Source organism: Convolutriloba macropyga, chromosome 4 (assembly GCF_964194025.1).
Source record: "Convolutriloba macropyga chromosome 4, txConMacr16.3, whole genome shotgun sequence".
In the NCBI taxonomy this organism is placed as follows: Eukaryota; Metazoa; Xenacoelomorpha; order Acoela; family Convolutidae; genus Convolutriloba; species Convolutriloba macropyga.
This window is the reverse complement of record NC_134471.1, coordinates 36,824,677-36,841,323: the sequence shown is the minus strand read 5'-3', so window position 1 is coordinate 36,841,323 and position 16,647 is coordinate 36,824,677. Positions and strand designations below refer to the sequence as shown.

The following is a 16,647-nucleotide window of genomic DNA, read 5'->3' as shown; positions in this document are numbered from 1 at the left end:
GTGCGCTTGAATCCGCCTCTGATCAGACTATTCCCGTCCTGATGTGACCTCTGATAACACCGTCCCGAGACCGAAGTGACCTCTGATGGTACTATCCCCAGATCGAAGTGACCTCTGATGATACTATTGGGCGCTCGAACCAAATCCCAGACCCTGCAATTTTGGTCTGGGAACAGACCGTGTTCGTTGGTTTTGGTATGACCAGAGGTCACTCATGGATGGCAACTCAACCTGGGTAGGATCGAATAGTTTATTAGATTTAAATTAAATTGACTCTAAGCCCTCAATGGTTTTTGTGCGCTATACTATTGGTCTTCTAATCATCCTCATACAAAGATAAGGCTTAAGAAATTTAACTCTGCTTTACACATTTCTGGGCTGAGTTCCAATTCATTTGTGGTCCACAGTGATTTAATCATATAGAATAAGATTCCAAATTTTGATTACGTGGCCAATCAAGGGGAATGAATAGCGCCCACATATCCAAATTCCAAAAGGATTAGTTAGCTTTTTGTTTTCTTGATTAGAATACAATTTCCATACTGTGCTCTTGGCTGGTAACAAATGTTGAAGGCAAAGCAATTAAATTAACACCTAATATCTAAGTATAACATTTCAATGGGCATCAGATAACATGCTTTAACAAAATAACAAAATTGACTATAAATTTCATTGTTTTTAATTCAAGAACCATCGAGCTGAGAAAAAAGAATAACTAACCAGACCAGACTGAAGTCAGCTCCCTAATTGTAGAAATTATCTCTACCACTTGAACACAACTGATACAGCTGGAAATATTCCTCAGCTAATAACCAATTGTTGGACCACAGTCAATTCACAACAAAAACTCTGAAGTTCTGTCTCGATCAATCAGGCCAGCCTTGCCAAATAACATAAATTTTATAAAAACGACTATTCAAAGGCTCGCACGCAATCGCACCGCCAAACTATGCCCAATAACTCTAATTCTAAAACAACAACTATTCAGAGCCTCTCGCTTAATCACTCCGCCAAAAAAGCACCGACGCTTTTAACCGCTTTTCAATACCCGCAAACTATGCCAAATAATCAGATAGAATCCCGCTCACGGTTAGAAACTTCTGCGCTGGGCTGATGCTGTAAGCCGCCTTTATATTGAGCCATGCGTACAAATTATTTGCTCATACAAAGCAACCATCATTACTGCACACAGATTTCATCTCTCTCTAATCCTATGCGTCTTTTGGTTGACTGACGTAAAAACTGTTGGCTCTATACCGTAACCTGTTGCATGCCCTTACGTTCTCATTAAAAATCAGGGTGGCCGAAACTCTTGGAGTAAAATAATTAATAACCCGAACAAATTGTAGTTCCGGGGTTTTTGATTACATAGAAGGGTTTGGGGTACAGTTTGCTTATTGCCTAATCAGGAAATGGCCCATTGCTTACATACAAACTATGATTGCAAGGGTTTAAGGAGGCTCAATTTCATCGGTTTCGTAAATTACCTCAAACAAAACTATCACTCTACCCCTCATAATTGACAATTGCTACCCGCTTGTTGAAGCTGGTACTACCATTGCTGATATACAGAAAAAAACGGGTAACTTAGGATGCTGGTGTTTCCAGTTTGGTTGCTTTATATCGTGTTTACAGAATGGGGGAGTTGTACAAATTTTTGGTCCCAACTTATTAAGATTTTCAGATTTGACCGAGCATTGTGATATTGCAAAAGTTAATTGTCCTGCAATTAGAATGGATGTTAGCAAGAAGCAGCAATTTTCTCAGTTGCAAAAAACTATTTGCCAACTGTAACAGGCTAGATATATTTCAAACGAGCATGGAAGTTTGAATGAATTACTGTAAAATCTCTTTAGATTGTTAATTCGCTATAATCACTTTTTAAAAATCAGATGCTTAGAAACGACAAATTTTCTGCTCTTGCTAGCTGTTATGGGGGCTAAAGTACACCTAGTAATATAACGCAAGTGGCACAAAGAGTTGATTTGATTCGTTTGCCGCAATTTTTATAATTACAACCTTTTCAAAAAAACAATTCAATGATGATTTTTTGTTTCTCGACATTATGGTAACAATCCATATGAAAAAATAGTGCTCCATGGTCTCAACTTTCAACACCTCTCAAATAGTGCATGTTAAAAGTCCCATCAGTGAAGAATTTTTGTACTTCTAAGAGATTGGCCTAATTGTTGTGATAAACTTATTAAATAGTTTCAGGTTATAATGTTTGTTCAGGGCAGCCGAGGTGGCCCTTGTTTGTAAATGGTAATTGTTATTGGAGCAAGTTCTCTTCACCATTCCTTGGAGAGGTGGACAAATATCAAGAAGCGATTATCCAGACAAGTGATCACGAAGCCAGGATACAATCTTCACCGAGGAGCTCAAGATAAGTCTAAAATTATTCAAAAACGACTTCGATTGATACCGAAAAAAACGAGCAGTTGATTATTTGGCATGATCTAATCAATAACTCTGTGACAAGCCCCCTCAAAGACCCCAGAAAGCCATTTACCCCAGAACAACTTGTGAACGAAATCAAGAATATCAAGCATAAAGTAGTTGGAATAGTTTACTGCGTAAGAGAAGGAGCACCAGACGTTTACAAAGAGCTGAAGGGAACGGGAATACCTGTTCCACACATCGTAAAGGACCTTCTTTCGAGGCGAAAGCAAAAGGACAAAAAACTTGTTCGCAGCTACAGCCAACTACATCTTGCACCACACCTCGAAATCAAAACCCTAACTATTGTACGAAATCACGGCGACAATCTAAAAGCGATTATCAAAATGAAACACAGCCCGTCTCAACAGCAACGAAAGAAAAAGCAAAAAAACGAAACGCAGCCAAAATTTGAGTAAGTCTAGCACTAGGTTGGTTTTGTAAATTCCTATTGATTGAGTTCAGTTGGAATTGATCAAAACCAGTTTTCAGTCCCAGTCGTCAATTTAAGCAAAATCGTTTAGCTTTTGTTAAGCCCTATCGCAATTTCTATTCAAAATTTTTGTGAAATTCTTATTGATTCAGTTCAGTTGGAATCGATCAAAAATTTAAGCCTTCATCAAATTATTTTGTGAAATTCCTGTTGATTAAGTTCAATTGGTCTTGATCAAAATTTTAAGTCAACGTAGTAAGTTCTGTGAAACTCCTGCTGATTAAGTTCAATTGGAATTAATCAGAGCTTATGAAACAAATGGGAAAAAATTGTAAGTCCTGTAACAAGCCAATACAGGCACAAGAGAAAACATATACATGCGTTGCCTGCAACTGTCATAGACACATGACGACAATTTGCACTGGACTTTCCTCGGCCTCCCTCAACGGGATAATAGATCTTGGAAACAACATTATGCTTCTCTGCAATGAATGCGTTGACAAAAACGAGCGAGATAAATTCATAAGATGCAGAACAATGGCGAACATGACCGAGAAGATAGAAAATTTGGACTTTAGCAGTCAACTCAAAAACATGGAAAAGAGATTGACTGAGCTTGTAGACAAAAAGATGGAAACCGCCATCAAAACAACTTTTCGAAAAAGTTGATAAAACGTATGCTGCCGTGGTCTCTTGGAATCCACACAGGAGACAGATAGGAAACTTGGAACATTAATTAAGAAAGAGAAAGGCGTCGACAACATCAAACAAAGTTTCAGAATACAAGGGATCCCTGAAGATCATAACAAAACAAAAGCTGAAAATCTTGTCCCCACAACTGACGAAGTAAATGAAATACTGAGTGAAATAGGTGTTAGGCCTGAAGTGAAGGAACTCAAACGACTAGGTGAATTCAAAAGAGAACGGAAGAAACCAAGAACTCTTTTAGTAACGGTCGCTCACGAACATGAAGCCAGGCTAGCCTTAGCCAAAAGTATTGAACATCAAGAGGAATTAGCATAGAGAAATATTTACTTGCTACCAGCTCTCAGCAAAGAAGATGCCCTCAAAGAAAACCTGATTCTGAAAAAGAGAAGAGAACTGTTGACAGACGGAGTTCCTCGAGATAAACTCAAAATTCGAAATTTAGAACTATTCAACGACGTTGCGAAAGCGGAGATTGCCTCTGTAGAAACCAAGTTAAACTGACTAGGTTTTGTTAACATTCTGCAACTAAACGTAAGGAGCCTTGTGAACGTAGAGAGGAGAATTAAGTTTGCAAATGCTGTAATAAACTCAGACTACAACGTTATATGTCTCTGTGAAAATTGTCTCAATGATAACATTCCATCATCTGAACTCTTTCTAAATGACTATTGCATCTACCGACAGGACAGTCAAATGGATCAAGACAAAAATACCCACGGAGGCGCCCGCATAGCAGTAAAGAACTCCTTCATCTCCGAAAGAGTCATTTCTGAGCAACCGGATTCTAGTCTTGTCTGCAAAATACAATTAGCCGAGAACGAAATTTTTATTTGTGCCTTTTACAACCCCCCAAGAACTAGCCCGTACCGTTACGAGGTTGACGATTTCCAAAAACTCCTTTAAATCATTTCTAAATCAAGAACGACCATTTTATGTGGGGATTTAAACTGTCCTGATGTTAACTGGAAAACTCTAGCAAGTACAAATGAAGAAGAAAACGAAGTAATTGAATTGTTTGAGGAATCCCTATACAGAAAAATCATAAACTTCCCATCCTGTGGGCAGATCACTCTAGATGTAGCTTTTTACGAAAATTGTAATTTGGTGGCACATCTCGACGAGAAATTTTCCTCAATTTACGACTGCTCGGATCATAAATCAATCCAGTTAACACTATAATGTCCACGCCAAGACGCCAAAGAAACTCTTGGAAATTTTAGACGTTTCGGAAACGCTGACTACGAAAGCATAAATAATATTTTAAGTACTGAACCCTTCAAACCAGTTTGCTTCACTAACATAAACAACATGTGCGAAGAATTTTACCAGTACATGGATCAAATATTCGAGGTCCACGTCCCCAAAAGAACTAGACACCGACAAAGTCTAAATCCCTGGATTTCAAGTTTCACTTCTTACAACATGAAGAGACTACAAACCCAAAAACGACTCTCATCCGAAAAATCCACTAGTTATCGAAAACAAGAAGTTCTTAAACTTGAAAACCAATTGATAGAATCATCGGAACTGGACAGGATTGAATATCAGGAGAAAATCATGCGTGCAAGAAATACCGGTACAATCTTCAAACACTTGAAAAGCCTGAAAAAATCACCCAGCCTTCCAAAATTACTAATCAAGGAAAGTCAACAGAGCACAAAAAAGCAAGAGCAAGTCAACATGATGAACGAGTTCTTTCACTCAGTGTTCTCGCCCAAAATTCCTTTCAGTTTACAAGATGTAAATGTGAGAAATCCTGAAATTACAAACTTCAAAATCTCAAATAAAGCAATCTACGAAATACTTTTTTCGCTAGATGCCACAAAGTCGCGAGGCCCAAATGGCATACCGCCTGCATTTTTCCAACGTACAGCACGCGAAACAAGTAAGAATTTAAATGCACTTTTCAAGCATATAAAACGACTGAGAAAAATCCCAAACTCCTGGAAAATTGAAGTTGTGACACCAATCTACAAAAAAGATGACAGACGGAAAGTAAAAAATTACCAACCAGTCTCTCTTTTAGACATTGACAGTAAAGTTTTTGAGAAATGCTTTCGTTCAACTTTATACGCTCACTTCGAAAAATTCCTAACAGAACACCAACATGGATTTGTTAAAAAACGCTTAGGTAATAAAAATATGCTATCCTTCTGGAAATCAATTCACGACGCACTCGATAACGAATCAAGCACCGAAATTGTAGCATTCTACACAGATTTCTCCAAAGCTTTCGACAAAGTGTCGCATTTTGAGCTTGTACAAAAAGTTGCAAATATTGGAGTGAGAGGTTGCCTATTAGAAATTATCATTGACTACTTAGACAATAGGAAACAATTCGTTCGGGTAGACAACACAAGATCGGAAACTTTAGATGTAACAAGTGGGGTACCCCAATGTTCTCTTCTCGGACACCTCCTGTTTTGCATATTCATCAATGACCTACCTGATGTGTTAGTTTTCTCTGATCCATTTATGTTCGCGGATGACCTAAAAATTCTTGCAGTGAAGAAAACGTTTTGGCAAGTTCAAAACCATCTCAATGGTATTGAACAGTGGGTAAACGAAAAAAAAATGAATTTAGCCATGGACAAATGTGCAAAGCTGAGCATAAGAGGTCAAACACAAAATTACGAGCTTATGGGCACTAAACTAGGGTCATCCAAAGTCATCAAAGATCTTGGCATCTATGTTTCCCATAACCTGACGTGGAGGACACACATCGAAGAACGACTGAAAAAAGCGAACAAAGTACTCTACCTACTTCGACGAAACATAGCTCTTCAAGTAAGACAAGAGATCAAGCTCGGACTCTACAAGTCACTAATTTTGCCAGTACTCTTACATGGCTATGCATGCCCAAATCCGAACCGAGGTGAGCTACAACAGCTTGAAAGATTTCAAAAGAAAGTAGTCAAATGGATCCTTGCACAAAAAGTCATGCCGTATCCAAATCAACTGAGACTTCTTAACATACTACCACTACCAATGTTCATGCAACTAAATGACATTCTACTTTTATCGAAATTGACAGAAGACGATAGCTTTCTACCACTGCTGAAACAAAATTCAGAAAAAGGGAGAACAAATGAAGTATTCAAGCTCCCGAAAACCAGAACTGAAAAGGCTAGAAATGATTTCTTTTTCCGTACATGCAGACTAGCAAATCGAATAGAAAAATACATTGAATTTAATACGAAAAAAGGCCTTAAAAATCGAGTTTTAAATTTCATGTGGAAGTTTGTAAACGAGCGATTCGACGAAAATAACATCTGTAGCTGGCATCTATGCTGTGACTGTCAGATCTGCAGAAATAATAGGACAATTTTCTAAGACGACGACTGGGACGAAAATCCCCTCAGTGAAAACTGTAAATCCCCAACAACAACAACAATTGGGGTTAATCAGTATTAACTGAAATCTTGCGCTCTCTTTCCTCATTCCGCGCAATACTGACCTGAATCAGCCTGATTGCTTTGTCTTTAGTTTCATTTGCTTCTGAAGATTATCACATGCTTCCAGCTAATATGATGTTTCAAATTAGATTACCTGAATCTCAGTCAGCCTTAAAGATAAATTTATGCCTAAACTATCCATCGCTGTGCTTTGAGCTCATTGGTTACCCTTTTATTTGTCTCCGTTTCAGATCTTTTTATTCTCTCAGACACAATATTCAACAACAAAACTAATTGTGTAATCCATAACGTTGTAACGAATGGCAAGGCTCAAGATATTGGCCTGCGCTGTAAGTTGGTTTAGGATGAAAGTTTACTGCTTCTAATTTTTTCCCGGAGCGTTCTACAAAAGACCCGAAAAAATTCTGCATCCTACAGACTCCATCAAAGGTTTGAAATTTTTCTTAGAGGATGCAATTCGCTATCCCTCTAGAAGAACCGCACGAAATTCAGCGTCTGTGTGGAGACACCACGAATAACTGTTTGTCCGTTTTCTTGCATCTACTAGATCGGAATTTATTCAAACTTCCCACTTCATGAGTGCTCAACTCAATACTTCCTAAATCAAAACATTTTTCCGTAGAGGCCAACACCTGGCGCTATGAGTTATCGCAGCTTGTAAAGAAAGTTCTGTTAAATTGCTCTACTTTCCGTTCTTGCAATGATTGTTCACTGTTGATCTCTATGTGTCTTCCAAGCCTTCTTGTCGTAAACCGTTCTCCATTTTCAACCCCTTATTGAAAAAGTAGTACCTCCTCAAAAAACGTTTGTTGGAGATTAAAAGTGCTGTTCATCTTTACTTGGAATCAAATGTAATTGGCTATTAGTGGTTACCCTAACTTTGTTCGACGTGAAAACTAATCCCCTTGAAAGAATATCACTTAAAAAAATATTGTAGACTGCCAAAATGATGAAGGTATGTCAATGTCAACTAGTTTGGGATTAGAAAAAAGTAGTTCTGTTCCACGGCAGTTTTTGAAGCATGGGAGACAAGGTTTTCTGAAACACGCACTTTAAAGTAAGAAAAGGGGAGAAATAGTCTGAAACAAAAACACATTCAGAATAAGTAAACTTTCGCATTTTTACGAAGAGCAATTATCTGCCTCGGAGGCTTCCGTGGATAAATATTTTCCGAGGTTGATAATGCATGTAGTGGTGTTGTTTGGGAGGGAATGTTTCATGTATGATTAGTGTAGCGTTAATTCAGTGCTGCGATTTGGCTCCTATAGCTTAGCATGTTGCTATAAATTAAAAACTCTGTGCTTTTGCAGAAAATTCAGACAGCCCGATGAATGGTCTGTTTATGGTTTTGTTGAATTTGTCGACAGAGATGTAAGTTGCTTTTAATTTGGATGGTTTTTTTGCTTCTTGCCGTTTCAAACTGGTTCTTTTTATGCCTTAGTTTGATAATTTAGATTAATTAGTAAAATGACTGCCTATCAACAGCTTTCGTGTGTTGCGGTGACTTTTTCGTATCAACACCATGGTCGGTGACTTGCGGGACACGTGTTAGGAGGCAGTAAGCGCATCCTCAATATTGGGAGAACGGGCTGTCGTATTGTCCATGCAGTGTACACTTTTGCTTTTTGGTTTGGGGATTTCTAAAGTGCTATAAGCCTCATTTTTTTCCAAAGAGAAGGTACGTATCAATTTTGTTCATGAAAAGAGAACAATATACTACTTTACTCGTTATTAATTCAAAAAGAAAAGATGAAAGATCGCAAAGACAAACAGTTCGAGATGAATCCAATCACTATATATGATGCTTTCCTTCTTGTGATGAAAACCGAGTTACTCCTGTTAACCAACTCATTTAGTTCTCTTATGCATCAGTAAACTTTTGAATTGCTATTTTGGCTCGTAATTTATAAGCATTGTATACTAATTTTTTAAGGGGTATCCCAAGTAAGACGGATTTTCCTGTCAAACGTGGTTGTTTTGGACTGATGGTATTTAGTCCGGCTATTTAGCTAACTTTACTTGTCTCAACCACAAGTCAATAACTTTTTTGGTCCGTGGTGTTCTTACTGCAGTTCAAAATGTGATATACATATGATGCTACTTAACATTTGGGACAAAGGTTATCAATTTTGTTACAAAGTGTGAGTTCAGCAAGGGGATGTTTGCAGTTCTCAGTTGTCCCAATGGGATACGTGGAATTCATGGCAGTGTTTGTTTTTCTTATGCTAACTTTGGTTAAGGTGTGCCTAATTGCTTTCTGTCTTTGTTCCACTGAGAGTGGACCGTCTGATGGTGAATGCTTTTGAGTAATTTTTGTTTTCTCTCAACATTGCTTGCTGTGCAAATATGTCTGACATCAGTGACTCACATAAGGAGGGTGAAAAGCTGCCTGTTAAAGCTCACACAGAATTGTTAGCGCAGCAATTTCTGTTCGGCAGTTATCAGAGACCGTGTGCCAATCACAAAACAACCTCTACAACAAATTTTGTTCAATGACTGACAATAAATGAAACTCATTTAGGGACTGCGCGAGGCAACGCACCAACAATGTTTAATTGCTCTCAAACGAAGTTTGTAGCAATTATATTAGTCCTGTCGGTCTTTTTTTTATGCGATTTTTCGCTTGACCAATTTTTCGTCTGACGCTTTTGACTTTTCGTCCTCAAAAACGGGATAAACAGGTAGCGCCCAGCGGGCATTATGTGCTCTTAGAGCCTTTCAGGTCTGTTTCTGCTCAAACTGTCTTGGAGACTTATACTTATACTTATGGTGTGAGGGGCGGTTCTTAGAGGTTGACACCCCCCTTTGTTGACCCCCCACCCCCACTATTGGCTCCACCCCCACCCTGCTTTTGCCCCCCCACCCAGTGCTGCCCCCATCAGCCCCCGGTGCACCCCCCCCCCCCCGTGGCTAGCTACTGACCAAGCCAACCGCTCGCCGGTCGTTTGAGAGCAATTCGCCCGACGTTAGTCGGTTATGTTTCTTTTTTAGGCTCACTCTTTCGTCCCTTCTGGGGCTAGGAGCATTAGCCGACACACAAATGAGAAGACACGCCAAGTGGCCGACATATTTAATCAGGAAAATGAGAAAATGACAGAAATTAGAAAAGTATAATTCAAATAGTTAATATTTGAAAAAGGACTGTCAATTTAAAACTTTCATTTGAACGTTTTTGAACTCTGAGTTCATGGTCAGGTTATAAAACAATAAAAAATGCTAAAATGAAAAGCCAGAAAATAAAATACAAATCACTAAAATCACTCATTCAAGGAAATTTAAAATGAATTTTTACATATCTACAGTCGTATCCACAAAATTTTACATCTGAGTAAGTATTTATTTTCCATTTGATGTAGCAGATGCATATGAACATGTTTCTTATTAAAAAAACTACATAAATTACCTTAAACTCACTTTGGTTTTGTTCAATTGTAAAATTGAAATTTGTTTCATAGTGTTATTCTTTCAGGTTGGAATTCATCTCCAAACTACGCTTTCAGTGTCAATTCTCGTGTTCGGTTGTCGTCGCGATTGTTGATGGCGGATTTCAGTGTTCATATATAGAACGCCTCTTGTGTCATTAACTTAGATTGGTTGCCGCACTGGTCTAAAATCTTCCACTCGAAATCTGTTTTATCACCGTTACACTCAATTGCATGTATTTCCATCGGTGAATCCGGCTTGGCGTGCTCTGCAAACCTTGTGGTAATATGTCGGCATGTTTGCCCTACTTAGATGGATTTGCATCCATTACAAGTTAGTTCATAAACCACGTCGGATTTGAGGTCTTTATCAAAGCTAGACTTAAGGCTAGGTAAACAGCTCTTAAGTTTCCGAGTGGTGAAAATTGTCTGTACAGGATGAATTTTGTTCAGCTTCTTTACAAATTCATTAGAGATTTTGCCTCTGTACTGTAATACAAATTGTTGTTTCTCAGTATTTTTCTGTTGTTTTAGGCTACACCTGCGTTATATCATTTTCTTTGTTCTTTCATTCGCAGCTGGTTAATTGTATCCTTGACAATATTCCCTACCCATTGCCTAGGATATTGATTACGTTCCCAAATTTCTCAAATAGTGTTGTTAGAAGTTTTGACTTACTTATTTTGGGTTGTGATTATTTGTTGAGTTGTGATAGATTCATATCAAGTCCCACGGGCGGCTGAGGTATGGCTAAATTTTGTTTGTTTTAAAGCTAAGCACTAAGCAACGCTACTTAACCCGCTTAGTGCGCGGGTAACTATCATGAACTGTGGTTTTCGCGTAGTTATATTTGCTTAAGTGTCGGCTAAAAGGCGTGTCCGCTAATTTGTATGTCGGCCAATTGACCGGCCACTGGCTGGATCATACTCCTTTATAATTATTAAAAAAGGAAAAAATATCAATAGTAAAAACTAAAGTGTAGCATTTCTCGTACTCATCAGGATTCAAATTGTTGCTTACTTATGCTTATTATCGAAATTATGGGATGTACCGTAAGACGCCAATTCCAAGGGAAGCCTGTTCTTTTTTGTAGATCTGATTTTTTTTCAGGTATAAGGATGATGAGCTTATGACAGTTCCAATCAGTCGGCGCAAGATTTGAGAAGGGAAAGAAACCGGTGGTATGGGGTTTCCGAAGTGACAAAAATATCGGGGATATATGGTTTAGGGCAATGGTTTACGGATGATCATGTTGAAATGGTGAAAATGTGGAATTGGTCATTAGAACCTTTGCCTGGGCAGTAGAGGTTGCAGATGTTACGGGTGTGTATGATTTAGTGCAATGGTTCACGACTGGTCATGTGGAAATTGGTGGTATCTGTCTGTTGAGTGACATTTATTGAGCCTTTGTGTTGGTGCGTCTGTGTTTGCTGTGTAGGTGGCATTATTTGTTGGTTGGAACAAAGAGCTTCATCCCGAACTCCCCCGAAGTATCCTAGCCCATCTTTAGAGAGGCTTAGAGGATATTTTGGAGGAGTTTGGGATTTGGATTGCTGAAAATTAATAACTGTTTGGTAATAGACCGGGATATGGAAATGTTTTATGAAATTAAATTGTTCGCAGTTAATAAATTGCGATAATTCATTGGTGCCCATAATTAAATTGCAATAGTTCTTTGGAACGAAACAATAAATTGCTAGTAATTTGAAAAGAATTTGTACAACACTAACAGACGGCAAACCTGAAACCTGAGAAAAATTTCGATCATCACGCACTTGCAATAATAAGAAATTTGACGAACTATTGCAAATTATTCTTCAATAGTTAATCGTTGTTCCTTTTCTCGAGCTACTTATTTGTTATTAATTTTTCCATATCCGTGGTAATAGATGAGGTGAACCCAAAAGCAGCAACAAATGTGAGTTAGAGGAAGGACTCGGGCGACGTGCCGGTTGATGAAGAGGGGGGAAAGGTACGTAGCTGCGAGAAAAAGTAATTAAATTGATTACGTTTTTTACTAGTGTTTTAATTTAGTTGGCATTTATGGTTAGATTTGACGTGTGATAATATATTTATCAAGCTTTTGCATTTTATAACAAGCCTTTTGCTTCGATGACGCAAAGTTGATGATGTTTCAGGGTTTTTATCCAGCAGTGATCATTGATAAAGATGACAGTTTGAAACCGTGTTACGAAACTGTGGACTGATAACTATCTTACCGGGAACTGGGATTGAAGCGCCCTGGTGTATGTCAAGGATGTTGCTTCTTGTGTTGATGATTGCATTGCACGTTCCATAGGGTTCGTTGAAGAATGCAAGAGTTCCATTCGAGTAAAGAGTCAGGAACTCAGCACTCCAGAAATCAGATACTGAAATGGACTTGAATGAGTTAATAATCACGTAGAGAACTTAGTGAAATGCAGATGAGAATGCGGATAGTGTTAGTTACTGGTTTTCTGTTAAGTAATAGTAGTTTAATTTCAATATTTCAAAATTAGTATCCTTACTTTTTCTCCAAGTGTTTCCGTTTTTGAGTTCCATAGACGTAGCTGAAACATGATAATTGAGAAAATTTTGGATTCTGTTCAAGTTTCCATCTGTTCAAAATCATTAAGACGGTAACCTGCGTTATACCTGACTATCCCTTTTTGCGTAATTAATCTGGACAACATTGCCTCATAATCTCAAAAAAATTCAGTCAGATGTGAGCAAAGACATCAATGGTCTGACGCATTGAAATACAACAGTTGAAATTTTCCATATTCAGGACTGTTTCTATGCTTAGTGTTGAATCTCCTTACTTACGTTTATAGAATTGACGAAAAGCGACATCTTTGAGCACATTTCGAGGTCTGTAATGACCATAATGCTCATTGTACCACGGGGCATCAACACTCATATTAGTCAGCTGTGTAATTGGTATTGTTAGTATTAACTAGTTAAATCAAATGAGATCGATAGCCAAAGAGAAAAAACCATTTTCTTAATTTATTATCAAAAAGTAAAATAACACATTTCAGTAGTTTTTAATTGATCGAAGATTTTTACTCGAACGGTTGTATTATGAAAGTTGAAATTACCGTTCATGGATAATTGAACTGTTATAACTTAAATTTATCTGTATGGACTCAATGTTTTTTTTTCTATAACTTCGAATACAGTGATAGCATAATGTGTTGTCAGAGCTAAATGCAGTATTTTACCTTTGATTGTTGTTCTGTACATGTAGTGTTAAAGTAAGAGTTATAATTTTCTCATGTTAAAATCTAGAAAGCACACCTTGCCAGCTGTTTGCTTTGAACTGTGACCACATTTTGAGAGCTAAATATAAAAATGTTATCTGTTTAACAACACGGTTTCAAATATCTGCACACGGTAAAAAGGTGAATGTTTTAAAAAGACAATAGAAAAGACTACTGTGGTTGTTTTAGTTTGTTTTTGAAAAAAGCAATGATAATCTAGATGCTTCGAAAAGTTATCAAAAAGCCGCTAAGATGGTTGGTAGTGAAAATGTGAGCCAGCCTTGTGAATGTGCGAGAGCCTTACACTGTAACATTTGTCCAGTTTGCATTAGTTCAATTTCGAAATTTTGTGATGAAAATGCTTGATGCCTAAAGGTTATAAGTACCAATAAGACTATTCTTGCTGAGCGAATTCTTGCTCAATATATTTGGTGTGGTTCTAATGGAATAGCATTTTGTTGCTTTTATTTGACATTGTATAAAAAGGAAAAAGAAAGTACAATTGTCGAAAGCCTGTGGTAATATGAATTTGCAGGTTGACACTAAGGTGATAGCTGTGGGCTATTGAGAGCGAAATGCAGTTAAGGAACTCGGAACACTTTTTTAACGATCTTTGATTTGGATTGGAGTGCCTGGTTTCAAGCTGAATAGATTCGCATTTTTAATCGTGATATGTGTACAAAAATTCAAACTTATCAATTGATTAATTTAATTGGTTTAGTCTTCAGTATTGTGTCAGAAAATTACTTGAATTGCGTTTGTTGTTTCACCGGTTGGAATGACCTAAATTATTTCCAGTTTCTTGTTATCAGGGTGGGTAGAGGGATAATTTCTCCTAGGGGACAAAAAGATGCACCAATGGGGGCATTTTCCATAAGCGGCTTTAAAATAGATTTGGTTTGCAATGGGGGCATTTTTAGAAATGATGCCTCAAAGATTTGCAATTTTAGCAATGAAAAATTTCTACGAATTAAACGCACTCTTAAGAAACTAAAAGCGTTTGTCAGGATGTGCACCTATGTCCTCTGATTTGTAGACACCATCTTATCTTGCGTCATGATTTTTCTACTCTACTTATACTTTTGCTCTTAATTTTAATGAGAACCACACTAATGTGTTTATACTACTAATTGCATTTCTAACTGTTATTTTCCCACGGAAGTAAGATCTATATATTAGCGTTGAAATATTTGTTGCGACCCCACTTGAGGGGGGAGGAACTATATACTCAAATGGGTTTTTTTAGACAATTTTCGCCGACCGATATATTTATTTTAGAGAGTTGAGACTGGTATCATTAGAAAGCTCGTCCAGCGTAGAATATGAGATTAAAAAGATTTTTTTTTCATTTCCGTTTTTTTACAGGGAGTTATCGAGGTTTAAACTTCTGAGAAAAGTAGAGTGAATTCCGTTGTTTTCTCACATTTTCCAGAATTTTTTGCCCGAATTTTGTCAATTTTGCTAAAATTTGTTGATTTTGATTTTGCTAAAATTTGTTGATTTTGTTTTTAAAGACAAAAAATATTGATTTTTTATTTAACTTTTTTGTCAAAAATGCGGTCTGAATATTTCAAAATTCAGCCTTTTTCATCAAAAACAGCACGTAATAAGCTTCTTTAGTCCGCTTTGATTAAAATTGCCGGAGGTACACGCCCAAAAAACACATACAATCTTTGTAGTCTCAAAAGGGGGCTATTCCTACTTCAACATTTGTTGAGAGTGCTCTGTAATTAAAACTCTGCCGTTTTTTGCCTACTTTACTCGTTGAATATCAAAAACGCAGAATTTCTTTGAGTTTTTAATTAATAAATTATCTATCTCTATGACACTCGAAAAAATAAGTGTACCTAATGGAAGCTAAGAATTAGCAGGGCTAGATTTGGACCGATATTGGACTGTTAAAATCAAAAAAGAATTCTGATTCGAATCAATTGGTCATATCAATTTATTGGCGTTCACAATAAAGCCCAATTGAACATATTAAAGTCCTGAATGATATAGAATATTGTTGTAACGGCTTCGACACTTCTTTTTTGAAGAATTTATTTGAATTTTTTAATTTTGTTTTCAATTGTCGTTTTAGTCGTATGAAATTACCTGTATAATGACAGGTTTCATTGGCCATTCATCAAAAAATAGACGAGCCTATATTCTGATATCAGTAGATAGCTGATGGCTTTCATGACTTTGAAAGCAATTGTTTTCCAAAATAAATTTTTTTTTCAACTTCGCAACTTTGTTCTTTTTGTCTTTTTGTTACCTAGTCCCGTTAATTGCCGGTCAACATCGACAGTTTTGGTGTCAAAGGAAGGTGCCAAAGGTGATTGGTGTCACAAAAAATAAGACTTTTGTAGAATTCGTTATGACCTTACTGGCTTCGACACATGTTTTTCACAAAAAAATAAAAATTCGATTTTTGTCATTCGATTATTCGATTTTTGTAGACGCAAGACCTATTCTGAATTATTGCAGGTCTTAAGGGCTTTTTTGGACGATTAAACGAACCTATTTAAATAATTCATTTTGTAATTAATGGCTTTCTTGACTTTGGAACTAATTTTTTTTCGAAAAAAAAGTCAAAAGTATTACTTACTTTTGCCTTTTTGTCTTTTTTGTCTACTTGCTAAAAATTCTCATTAATGAAAGGCCACATGCTACTCTATCGTTGTTTGACATAGGCGGAATCGGAATTATTTTCAGGGCCAAATTTTGGCTTTACGGCTTCGACCGCGTTTTCTGGCAAGTTCTAATTGAATTTTTGTTTGTTGTCGTTTTGTTGTTCTTTCTTAATTGGATAAGGACAGGTCTGAATTCATTGGTAATCGTAAGCCCATGGGTTATTTTAAGTGATTTTTAATGGCTTTCATTTCTTTGAAACTGTTTTTTTTTTAAAAATTAAGCGAATTTTTTTACTTTACTGTTTTTGTCTTTTCTGTCGAATTTACTAAGCCTTATTATGGTCTGGTCCCAAAAAATTTCTGGGGAAT

At 37.1% G+C, this 16,647-nt stretch overlaps 1 protein-coding gene and 1 long non-coding RNA gene across 3 annotated transcripts in view; one reads left to right on the top strand and one right to left on the bottom strand.

Moving 5' to 3' along the window:
- Positions 1 to 13,718, bottom strand: part of LOC142338414 (uncharacterized) — a 57,385-nt gene extending 43,667 nt beyond the window's left edge. The window contains exons 1-3 of one of the 2 annotated variants that reach the window (XM_075388173.1): positions 13,622 to 13,718; positions 12,926 to 12,967; positions 12,638 to 12,787 (exon numbers count right to left, since the gene is read on the bottom strand). In XM_075388173.1, the coding sequence (XP_075244288.1) occupies positions 12,638 to 12,787; positions 12,926 to 12,967; positions 13,622 to 13,643 (214 nt within the window). In that variant the 5' untranslated portion in view covers positions 13,644 to 13,718. Of the gene's footprint in view, positions 1 to 12,637; positions 12,788 to 12,925; positions 12,968 to 13,223; positions 13,600 to 13,621 lie in introns of those variants that run through there. The other variant, XM_075388172.1, reaches the window with a different exon arrangement.
- On the top strand, positions 11,102 to 12,915 carry LOC142338416 (uncharacterized). Its single transcript, XR_012758974.1, has 3 exons — positions 11,102 to 11,992; positions 12,308 to 12,390; positions 12,557 to 12,915. It is a non-coding gene; the product is annotated as an uncharacterized LOC142338416 (long non-coding RNA).
- Positions 13,719 to 16,647: the final 2,929 nt, after the last annotated feature.